An 11,786-nucleotide genomic window follows, 5' to 3' on the forward strand; every position below is an offset into this window, starting at 1 on the left:
CTGGAAATTCTCCCTGGCTCACAGCTGGGCTGGCCCGCCCACATTTTCCACCCCAGGGCCTCTTAATCTGGAATCCTGGGAGCCCAGATGAGACTTGGAGCACCTGCCTGGGGCTGTGAGAGGGAGGCAGGACCCCACCCCAAGCCAGATCTCAGGGCTCCTTGGCTTTACTGATTCAGCATCTGCTTAAGATTTTAGAAAGAAACATGGGACCACAGCTCAAACCGCATCTGACCCTGTAGAACTGTGGAAGCTGAGGCCTTGTAAGAATTTAGTCTAAAGATAAAATCATTAGCAGCAAAGTGTTCCCTATTCAGTCTCTCTCTCCCTGATTCACACACACACACACACACACACACGCGCGCGCGCGCGCGCGCGCGCGCTCCTGGCCAGAACCACGAGCATGCCCACACTCACCCATACTCAAGAAAAGCGTTTTCTATTTTTTTGTGTTGTTTTTTCATTTTCTTTTTCTTTTTTTCTTAAAAAGGACTTTATCCAAATATCTGGATAATAAATCATTTGCGTTTCCTAAGAAACTGGGCTTTCTTTTCCCTTGTGGTTTTGGTGTTTTTCTTCTTTTTTTGAGCCTTACTAGCAGTCTGAAGCTTTCTTTCTTTCCTTCTTTCTTTCCTCTTCCTTTTTGCTTGTGGACAGGAGAAAGCAGTCTGTCTGAACTGTACTTGACTCTTCGAAGAGGAAAACAGTGTGAAAGGAGAAAGGGGCTTAGGAGGAGGGAGAAATCAATAGCTGAGGAAAAAAGTGAACAGCACAACTAAAACAGACGCACCCCAGACACCCTGGGGCACAGGGTGGGAGGGCCACCTCCTTGCTCCCCTAGCTGCCTCCGGAGGCCCCATCCCCACCCCGGTTCCTGCACAGCGGGCTGAGGTCAGGAGAGACAGCAGGAGGTGGAGCAGGACCGCTGGGTCCTCCCAACAACAACGTCCATGGATTTCCTAAGGCTGGTCGTGGTCTGGGGGGGGCGGCAAGGGGAAGAGGAGGAGGAAGGGTGATTCTGGCTGTGAGCTCGGGAGCAGAGGAGGCCCAAATGCCCCACAGGAGGTTGCCCTGGGCCTGCCTGTGCCAGCCGCCTGCTGGTCCCTAACAGCCCGTGGGTTTGGGGCAGCTCAGCAGTCCCCGTCGGTGGCCATGGCCACCAGCATCTCGCTCTTGCCCATCTCCTCCAAGGCACTCGCCAGGCTGTTGAGGTCCCCGTCGTCCTGCTGCAGAGCTTCCCAGAGGTCGAGGATCACACCCGTGGGGCTCGCTTTTGTGGCAAAGTAGTTCAGGTACCTGATGGAGGGAACGAGAAGGACACTGGGCTCCCCAAATGCTCAGCCACTCCCAGGAGCCTGGGGTGGAGGGAGCACTGGGGGTACATCCCAGGAGCACCGGGACGGTGGGCTCCGGGCTCCCACAATCCTGGGTCTGAATTCCAGCCCCTCTGCTTGCAGGCTGTGTGGCCCTGGGCAAGTCACTGCTCCTCTCTGAGCCCCAGTCTCATCTCTAAAATGGAAACTGTCCTGCTCATCATCAGTCACCAGCATCGTTATTACTATCATTGAAAGACACCGGCCCCAGGAGAGGCTGTCCAAACCTAGCACTCCATTCTCTCTCTCTCTTCATCCCACATTCGTTCTCTGCCTGCTCTCACCTGCCCCATGCACTGCCCTGAAATCAGGAACAAAGCCTTTGACATCCTTATAGATCCCACCCATTTTTAGTAAGATGGCTTCTACATGGCATCTGCTCAGTGCAGGTTTATTAAATGGCTTCTCAGTAAGTGCACCATAACAATAATGATGACTAATTGCCATTATATTTATCCAGCATTTTAAGTTCTCCAGAAGTGTTCTGACACCAGGATGCGTTCTGTCACCCAGCAAGCATTTCCGAAACACCTGCTCTGTCCTGGACACAGGACTGCTGACGGTGATCACGCTTGGATGGTATCCTGGCTTTACCTGATTCTCAAAGGCCAGCACTCTGAGCACGATGCTCCTCAAGGAACCAGCTTCTCAGACTTAGCACACCCAAGCCTGAGCTCCTGGTCTACCGCAAATGGCGGATCCACTCCTGGACCATCAGGCTGCCTGCCCCACCTGGCCCATGGGGACAGAGGGAGGGGGGCGGCTCTGGTCCAGGCCGGGAGGGCTGTCCCGACACTCACCGGTCCATGGAGAGCTTCTGCGCCAACAACCGCCAGTCATTGCCGCGCGAGTTGGGGGCGTCCAGGCTGTTGCATATCTTCTGGCGGATGGAAACGGGGATCTTGAAGGCGTAGGGTCCCAGCTGGGTGGTGACTGCGCTGCTGAGGGCGGAGCAGAGGGCGTCCAGGGAGCCAGCAGGCGTCTAGAAGAGCAGGCGGTAAGGGTGAGAGGGGCAGAGGGCTCCCTGTGCACGGCTCACTGGGCATCTGCCCCTCCAGCCTTCCTGCCGGGGGACTGTGAGCTCTTGGAGGCTCCGGCCGCTCCCCCGCCTCTGGGCAGGCTCCAGCTGCTCAGTCAAAGGGCTCCTCCCCTGGAGGGTCAGCTCTCCAGGGCCAGGGCTGTACACCCCCTCCCCGCCCTCGGGGTGCACATGCTAATGCACTGCCTGGGCCAGTGCTGATGCCACCTCGTGATTACAAAGCCACGAGGGGCCTTGGCCCCAGTCTAATCCACGTGGACCCCCTTTTACACAAACGCAAAATGAAGTCTGGAAAGGAGAAGTGACTAATCCATGGTCACATGCCACGCTAGTGGTAGAGCTAGGTCTAGACCAGGGGTCCCCAGCCGCTCCGGGCCGCACAGCAGGAGGTGAGTGGCGGGGTCGGGCGAGCGAAGCTTCATCGCCGTTCCCTATCGCTCGCATTACCGCCTGAACCGTCCCCCGCACCGACCCCCGTCCGTCCGTGGAAAACCTGTCTTCCATGAAACCGGTCCCTGGTGCCAAAATGGTTGGGGACCGCTGGTCTAGACTATATCCTGTGCTCTTTACAATGTACTGCAAGGAGGGCCTAGCCCTGCTCCCTGGGTGGCCTAGGTTTTATAAACCTCAATCCGGATTACAGTGGTGGAGAGCCACAGGCTTGGGCCAAGCGTTGGCTTGATACAAGGTCCTGATACCTGCCCTCCCTAAAACCTTCCTTCTCATCTCCCAGGTGGGGATCCTCGTATCTGTCCCCCTGGTGGTTGGTTGTACAGATTTGGTGAGATTTGGTACAGGCCAAGCCCAGGCTCGGCACTCAGTAAGTCACAGCTGTTAGCAGAGTGACCAAGTCCCAGCTCAGACTCGGGAGGTGAGGGGCACAGCTCTGCGGGAGGTGGCCTTTCCCCCAGGTGAGGGGGAGCCTGGGGTCTGCACGCTGCAGTGCCCAGCCCCGTGGGGCGTCTGCTCTCCGGCCCTCACCTCTGCCAGCGTGGTGTGCAGCTGGAATATCTGGCCCTCCCCCTCCACCTGCCGCACGCAGATCTTGCAGGTGAGCTCCGTGGAGGCCAGGCTATGCCTCTCCAGGGTGAAGGTGCAGTGCAGGGCCTTCTGGCTGCCACTCCAAATGTGATAGAAGGGGATCTCCTGGGGGAGGAGGGGCAGGGTCAAGGAGGCGAGGCCAGCCTACCCTGCCCTCAGGGAACGGAGGCGGAGGCAGGTAAGGGGGCCAGCCTCAGAGAGGGCTGGGGCCTCTCCATCCAGGCGGACGGAGGAAGAAGAGCTGGGCAAGGGCCCTTCAGGTGAGAAGGGAGGATATGGGTGAGAAGGCACGAACCTGAATATGTGACTGTGTGGCTGCATGTGTCTGGGTCTGGGAAGCCTGTGGACTCAGTGGTGTCACACAGATGGGCACGGGCAGAGGGATGTGACCATCAGAGATTAGTTTGCACAATCTGCCAGCCACGAACGCTCTCAGAGATGGTAAGGTCTCTTTAAAGATGACGGGTACAGACATTTGTGTGTGGGAGTATGTGACAGGGGTGGCAGGGGGAGGGAGACAGAGAGAGACACAGGGGTGGGAGTGGGGACCAAGGCTGCAGGACCGAGGGAGGAGGCAGGGCGGGGAGTTGGTTTTCTCTGCGCAGCCCCCCAGGTGTACCCCTCCCCAGCTCCATCCCTCCCCCTCCTTCGGCCCAGCACTCACCTGGTACTTGGCCAGCAGCTTGCTCCTCCAGTGGGCGTGGGGCAGGTCGTGGAGGGAGAGGCGCAGGTTATGGTAACTGTCCTTAAACAGCAGGGGTTTTGGCTCCTCCACTAGGTAGCCACCCAGGGTCCGCTCCAGCTCCAGCACCTCCTGTGGGCCAGGGAGCAATGAGAAGGGGGAGCCCATCACATTTGGCCAAAGGGCCCTTTCCTTCTGCAAGTCTGGGGCTTGGGGACACACGTGGGCAGAGGGAACTAGGCTGTAACATTGAAGGCAGGGAACCATCTGAGCCACAGGGCTGGGATTTGGTAAGTGCTCACAGAAGACTTACTGTGTGGACAGATGCATGAATGAATGGATGGAGGGAAAAATAGATGGATGAATGGACAGATGGTGGGACAGGTGGATGGATGAGTGGATTTACAGGTGACTGAATAGATGGACTGATGGATGGATGGCTAAGTAGACGGATAAATAGACGGGTTGACAAATGGATGGATAGACAGATCAACAGAGACAGGCAGACAAAATGATGTGCAGATGAATATACAAATGGATGGGTATAGAAACAGAACAGATGGAAGAAAAGATAGATGCGTGGATGAGTGATGGCTGGATGGACAGATTGATTATGGACTAAATGAATACACAGACAGATGGGCAGAAAGCTGGGTGGATGGATGGATGCATGGATAGATGGGTGAATGGATGAATGGATGGACAGACGGATGGATGGGGACTGAATAAATAAAGAACACCATCAAGCCAATATGTGGCAACTTCCCCCTTGATCCATTCTCTGACTATAACTAGATGTGAGCCAAGGCCCTAATACCAAGGGATCCAGGCTGCGAGAGCATTTCCCAGGAGCCTCTAACCTATTATGGGCCTCCTGCAAGTTCAGGTCAGCCTGGTCCCAGCAGAAGACGCCCACTCTCCCACAAGGCCTTTTAACCTGTGTTGCATCAGTCGGCAACTTGGAGTTTGAGACAAGTCACATGAGACTGAGAGGCAAAGGAGATAGAAAGGCCCACAGATCGTGGGCTGGAGGAGGCCTGGAGCTACAGGAAAGGAGAAGGCTTCATAGCAGCAGGGGATGGAAGGATGGAGAAGGAAAAGGGGTTTAAATAGGGCCAAGGCTCTGTGCTCTTCCACTGTTTGTCAGGATGAGACTGAGATCCTGGGAACTGGTGGGAGGGCTGGGCAGAAAATGGAGAGGGTCTTAGGGGCTGGGGGGACAGGGTAACACCTGCCGTTATCAGGTTCTAGGTGCTAAAATCCGGTCCCTTCACCTTCTCTCTCTTCCTGCCCCCAACCCCTTCTCATCTGCCATGCACCCCCCTCGCTTAAGGGCACTGTCCGTTCTTTTGCACACACTAGGAGCTTGGCTGTCAGCCGCCACCCCCCACTCCGTTCCTCCCATCAGTCACTGTTTCTGTCCATTCTACTGACTAAACAGACTCCAGGCCCCTCTCCAGCTGTTGTCCAGGGTCCAGCTGCAGCCTCCCAATTGGTCTCCCTGCCTCTTGTCTACCCATCCCCACTGCTTAGCTCTCAAAAGAGCACCCATGAACAGGTGTCCACCGGGTCTCTGCCCCCGCCCACCGGATAGGTTCCAAATTCCTTGCCACGACCCTAAGGCTGTTGGGAGGCTGAGCCCTGCCTGTCTCTCCAGCCCCACCTCTCACACCCCTGCACGCTTTGGCACACAGAACAACACACCTGCCTCTGCATAAGCCGCTCTGTCTCCTGGAATGCGCCTCTTCCTTCTCTGCCCGGAACACCCGCCTGTCCCTTGGAGCTTAGGTCTAAGGTCAGCCTTGCTGTGAAGCCTTCTCAGACCCCCTCCCCAACAACCAGGACCTGCCAGCCCCTCCCAGACTGATGTTCCCTTAGCCCCGCATCAGTGATCCCCTGGTCTGTCTCCCACCTCTAGCCCGCAGCTTGGTGAGGGCAGAACTGTGCCCAACTCATCTCTGTATCTTGAGGATCTGATGCGATTTCAATGTTTGAGGAACAAATGAATGACTGAATGAGGCTGATGGTGGCAGAGCGTGCCTGGCAGGTACCATGATCCTGGGGAGGGGGATACCGGAAGATACCAGGCAGCTGGCCGGCTGTGGGTGAGGTACCCGCAGCGTGCAGGCCCGTGTGGGTACCCATGGCCTGGCCTTACCTTCAGTGCTACGGGCGTGTCCTCCAGGCAGTAGACCCTGAGGCTGTACTCCAGAGAGGTGCAGAGGGCGGGGGCGAAGATGGCCAGCTGGAGCCGCTTGACTGCCAAGCGGGAGTAGGACTCACCCGTGAAGACGTAGGTGCCCAGCTGGTCCAACAGGATGTGGCAGGACCTGGCCTCCAGCTGGCAGTAGCAGGGGGTGTTAAGGGTTTCCTCATCCAGGGTGACCACCTCCTGCAGGGTGACAGTGGGGGTGAGGTGGCTGTACCAGCCAAGGCCCTGGAGAGGGTCCGGGCAGGTTGGGTTAGGGGACCCGGCCGCCCGGCCTTGGCTCCTCACCTCCCAGTGGCCCTGGTGGGCCTGGGTCTTGAGCTGGAAGATCCAGTCACCGGCACTGACTTCAGCGCAGTGTGGCACCGTGAGGATGACGGGGCGGCACAGCAGGAGGCCCGTGGGCCCGCAGGTCACCGAAGGGCTCAATACTGTCTGGGTCCCTTCCGAAAGCGGGCTGGGGTGGGATGGAGGGCAAGAGGGAGGCGGTGAGGGAGCGATGCTGGCCTCCCCGCTCTGCCCCAGCTCCTGGGATGGGAGAAGGCAGGACTGCGCCCTGGGGGCTCCCAGAGGCCATGGGTTAAGGAAAAATGGCACCGGCCTTGAGATCGTTTCTAAATTTTTGCTATTACTCCGCAGTATTCTCATAGCCAAATCTTTGCTCCCATTTTCAAAGGTTCTGCACTCCAGGGATGTTGTGGATAGGTGCTGCTAAAGTGCCCTCTGGAAAGCTGGTACCCATCCATGCTCCCACCGACACACCTTGGGAGGGCTGTGTTCCCATTCTCTCACCAGTATGAAGGTATTATGACATCTGAAAATAGCTTTGCAAGCTGATGAAGCAAAAAAACTTCCAGTGTCTTATGGCTGTCTGAATGACTATTTCTTTGACTACAAATTAGGTCAAACATTTTCTCATAACCTATTGGCTGCTATGTGTGTGTGTGTGTGTGTGTGTCTGTGTGTGTGTCTGTGTGTGTAAGAGAGAGTGTATGTGAATCACTTGTTCATATCCTTTGTCCATTTTTGTACCGAGATCTTCAGTTTTTCTTATTGGTCTCCCAAACCTCTTTACATAGTGAGGATAGTAGCCCTTTGTCATATTGTAGCCAGCTGGTCAACTAGCTTTCAGTTTTATGATTTGTTGTGCTGGTTTTGCATTGTTTAAATGTGTACATAATAAGATCTAGCAATGTCTTCCTTGGAGAACTACCTCTGGCCTTAGCATTGGACTTAGAAGGGGAGACGGTGACATTTGAGCCCAAGGTGGGCAAGCAGCAGGGAGAGAGAGGCCGAGGAGGGGGCAGCTGGGCTGGGGCTGGGGTCTCTATACTCACAGGGTGTTTTCTGCCTTGTTGATGAGGAGGTACATCTCGTAGAACTTGCCCTGGGGAATGGCTCCATTGGGCACCAGCAGGCTGACCCCTAGGGGGAGAGGGAGGTCAGTAGGGAGGGGCTGGAGGGAGTCCAGGAGCTTAGAACAGGGGATGGGGGGTTGGCCCCCATCTTGGAGCAGGGAGAGAAAGACATCTGAGCTCCTGGTGGTCACCAGCAAGGAGTGGGGAGAGGGGACTGGGTGCAGGGAAAGGCCAGGTCACTGACTGCAGAGGGGCTGTCAAGTAGCACAGGGGCCACTGGCATTGCGATGGGGTGTAGAGATGGGGCAAAGACCTGGAGTCTGAAGGTGCAGTGCCAGCCCCAGCCTAGCTAAGTGTATGACGCTGGGAAACTGTCAACTGCTGGCTCTGCAGCCTGAGCTGGGCAGCCCTGCCTTTTCAACAGCCCTCTGTAGGTTTGTTGACTACATCGGGGTATTCCTTCCCACTCACCTGATGGTGAAACTGAGGTTTAGAGAGTTCCCCTGCCCTTGTGAGGCAGAGGCAGGCCTGGACTCCAGGTCTTCTAGTTTATAATCACTTCTTCCCCTTGGGCCTCACTTTCCCCATCTGTGAAATGGGACCAGGGAAGCCCTATCTTCTGCTGGGTGAGTGTTGGGACTGTCTAGAGGGGACATGCTGAGGCCAGACTGATGGGCGAGCAGAGCAGGGACCCACCTGTGTCAGGGATGCTGAGCCTCCCGCCCAGGCAGCCAAAGGTGCCGCTGACACTGCTCCCCGGGTCACGGGGCATGCCCAGGAGCTGCTGGGAGCCGAGGCTGGCACTGCGCAGGTGCAGGAAGTGGGCATCCCGGGCAAAATCACCAGGGTACGTGCCGTCTGCCAGGCCTGGCCCAGAGCTGGTGGTGCTAGAGTTGTAGACCTTGATCTTGAGGTTGGGCAGGGAGTCCAGCAGGGGTGAGTTGGTCATTGGGATCTTGTCGGCCGAGTCCTGCAGGGCGTACATGGGTCCGCGGTAGATGCCGGCACTGGCAGTGAGGTCCGGAGGCACAGGTGGGTGCAGGAGCTGCGGGTTGTCTGCAGGGCCGGGGGCTGCAGTCAGACCAGCCGTGCCTCGCTGGCCCTGTCCCACAGTCTGCACCTGCCGGGGCGCCTTCCTTTACAAAATCCTACCCAAACGTCCAGCTCTGAAAGGTTCCATTGCCACCTGCGGCAGGAAGCTTAGGGACTCACCACCTGGGTTACTTCTTCTTTCCTGCATCTCTGTCACCAAACTCTTCCAGTGATCTTTAGAGAAAACTCTAGGAAAACCTCTTGAGGGAGTCAGGAGCCTCTGCTCTGGTCTGGCTGGCTGCCACACCCCCTGGGAACCCTGCCTGCACCCGCCACCCCAGGCGTTCCCAGGTCCTTACTGGGCCTCGCAGTCTTAAAGTTGACTGGGTGGAAGCCGCCAGTGAGGGCGGCGGACGAGTCGGTGATGTCGGTGTCGAAGTCCCGGCAGTTGCGGCGGTACACGACCACCCCTACCACCACGAGGACGGTCACCACCACGAAGATGGACACCACAAGGCCTGCGTACAGCGCCACATCCCCCGAGGACTCCAGAACTGCGGAGACAGGAGGGCTGAGTGAGGGCCAGGGGGCAGAGACCCTGGCCCTGAGGGAGCCAGAGATTCCCTTGGTCCCCGGGGAGAGGCAGGGCCTGGGACAAACTGGTGTTGTGCTAGGTTCTAATCTGAGCCCTGCCAGACAGGCTGGTGACCTCAAGCAAGCCCTGAACCTCTCTGAGCATCAGTCTCTATAAGTAAAATGGTCTAAATGTCCCTGCCCCCCTGCCCTGCTTCCCTCCCCGTGTGGCATGGAGGGGCAAAGGGACTCCTGGAGTTAACACTCCTGAGAGTTAACTCATTGCTCTCTGCCCAGGAGGTGACAAGGCGCCTGTGGCTCAGAGCCACAGGACCACTAAGTGTCCTCTCAGAGCTGGGATTAAGACCTAGCGCCTTACTAGCAGCCTGCAGCAATCTCTATAGGACCCAAGGCCCTGATTCCCAGAAATCTCTGCAAGTAGCCACTCTGAGCTCACCTTCCATTCTGTGCTGAGGGCAGGAGGTGGGCGGGGGTCGGGGGGAGGGATGGAGGGGGAACAGGACGAGGGGAATGAGATGCGTGGCAATGGGATGGAAAGGAGGGGAGCAGGTGGAAGGGAAGGAAGGGGCTCAGGGAGGCAACCCATGTCGACACTCCCTGCCCCCAGACAGGCTGCTGGGCTGGAGGAGGTCCAGCTCTGGGTGAGGGGCAGGGCAGGCTGCTGCTCAGCTAGAAGTAACTCCACATAGCTAGGCAAGGAAGTGTCGGGGTCAAGAGGCAGGGTCCAAAGCAGGGCTGCCCAACAGAACTTTCTATGATGATGGCACATCCCGTGCCTGCACTGTCCCCCATGACAGCCACTAGCCACGGGTGGTTATTAAACAACTAAAATGCAGCTGGCTTGACTGAGGAAATGCGCTTTTAAATATATTTATTTTCAGCTAAGATAAATACAATTTTCAAGCCACACGTGGCTAGTGGCTACTGCGCTGGACAGCACAGCCTAGCCAAGACGGCTGCCCTTCTCCTTGTTTCCTCTGGGAGCTCCGGGAAGCCCCCGTGCACGCCCTCCTCTCCCCAGGGGCCCTCGGAGAGGCCTCCTGGTGGAGGCCTGAGCTTCAGCAAGGTAGGGCAGGGCTCTCAGCCCTCATTTTCGCCCGCTTCTACCACCTCCTGGACCCCCATTTCTCCTCATCCTTGGGCTCCCCAGGAGAGCTTCCGGAGAAGGTCCCCAGGGCTGGGCTCCCACCTCTCTGGGGGCTTCACCTCATGACATCGTCACTAATCATGGGGGTCACTTGCCTGGTGATTTACAGTATCTAATCAGTCACCAGTCTGGCCCCCCTGTGAGTTGCACTGAAGGCCTCACTACTGATTTGATAATTCCAGAATTATTTGGAAATTGTGGTTTAATTACCACATGCCAATCTGCCCAAGCAGCTTTACTACAGCGGAGCATAGCCCCTGGGGGATGGATGATGAGCCCCCAGGGTCTGACGCAGAGCAGCGGGCATCCCAAGGACCTAGGAGGCTTCAGTTGGCTGCTGGGGGCACAGTGAGGGGCAGGTATGGGCGTGCTTGCTGGCGCCCTCCCACAGAGGACAACCAAGGGGTGGGGCTCAGAGCACCAGCTCTGGCCAAATACTTAGGTTCGAATCCCGGCTCGATCCTTGGGTATGTCCCTTCTCTCTGAGAATCAGTTTCTCCTCCTATAACGGGAGGGGTCAGGATGGCATCCCAGGGCCTTTCTGTCAGCCGAGGGTCTGCCTGTCTGACTGTGATGAAGACCATGCCACATGCAGCGTCAGGTGCTGGGAACCCCGTGGAGGGCTGGTAGTGGGCACCTTCATCTCTCCCTGCCCCTTGCCCTGCCCTGCAACCCACCCCCTGGAAAAGCCAGCTGAGGAAAACCAGGGATCCCCCCAGAGGAAAGAGAACAGCCATGAAATGGGACTTACGGTGGCTTTTGGGGTCACTTAGAGTTTTCTTATCTGTTGAGGGAAATAAAGGGAAAGACAATGACGCAGACGGCAGGGAAACGGTGGTAGAGGAGGTGATGGGGAGATGCGTGGATGAGATGACAGAGTAGCAGGCGGGCAGGGGCCCCGAGGGGCTGCTCCAGTGCAGGCTGGGGGGGGGGCCAGGGGGCCCTTATCTGGCTCCAGAGCCCCCACCCTGGGCCCTGCCTTCCAAGGACTCACTCTGTACGCACAGCCCATCGGTGCAATTCTTGGAGTCAAGCAGGGTCCCGCTGCAGTCCCGGCCTCCGTTCTGGGGAGGGGGCGCCATGCACTCGCGGCTGCGCCAGTGCGCACACTCGGTGCTACAGGCCGACCACTTGCTCCACTCTGTCCACGCGCCATCGACTGTGGGGACACAGCACGTGGTGCATGGGGACATGTGCATGCATAGAATGCACACACAGTTATGTGTGCACAACACAGCAGTGCACGTGTGCGCGCGCACGCGCGCGCACACACACACACACACACACACACACACACACACACACTGCAAC

General features: G+C 57.4%; 1 protein-coding gene across 2 annotated transcripts in view; it reads right to left on the minus strand.

Moving 5' to 3' along the window:
• Window positions 1–1,130: 1,130 nt before the first annotated feature.
• UNC5B (unc-5 netrin receptor B) overlaps window positions 1,131–11,786 on the minus strand; it is an 84,878-nt gene continuing 74,222 nt past the window's right edge. Inside the window, exons 7-17 of one of the 2 annotated variants that reach the window (XM_007454693.1) lie at window positions 11,470–11,634; window positions 11,227–11,259; window positions 9,094–9,288; window positions 8,399–8,758; window positions 7,682–7,769; window positions 6,633–6,801; window positions 6,294–6,527; window positions 4,118–4,267; window positions 3,394–3,558; window positions 2,174–2,355; window positions 1,131–1,296 (exon numbers count right to left, since the gene is read on the minus strand). In XM_007454693.1, coding sequence (XP_007454755.1) covers window positions 1,131–1,296; window positions 2,174–2,355; window positions 3,394–3,558; window positions 4,118–4,267; window positions 6,294–6,527; window positions 6,633–6,801; window positions 7,682–7,769; window positions 8,399–8,758; window positions 9,094–9,288; window positions 11,227–11,259; window positions 11,470–11,634 — 1,907 coding nt within the window. The remainder of the gene's footprint in view (window positions 1,297–2,173; window positions 2,356–3,393; window positions 3,559–4,117; window positions 4,268–6,293; window positions 6,528–6,632; window positions 6,802–7,681; window positions 7,770–8,398; window positions 8,759–9,093; window positions 9,289–11,226; window positions 11,260–11,469; window positions 11,635–11,786) is intronic. The other variant, XM_007454694.1, reaches the window with a different exon arrangement.

This window comes from Lipotes vexillifer, unplaced genomic scaffold (assembly GCF_000442215.2).
Source record: "Lipotes vexillifer unplaced genomic scaffold, Lipotes_vexillifer_v1.1 scaffold205, whole genome shotgun sequence".
Lineage (NCBI taxonomy): Eukaryota > Metazoa > Chordata > Mammalia > Artiodactyla > Lipotidae > Lipotes > Lipotes vexillifer.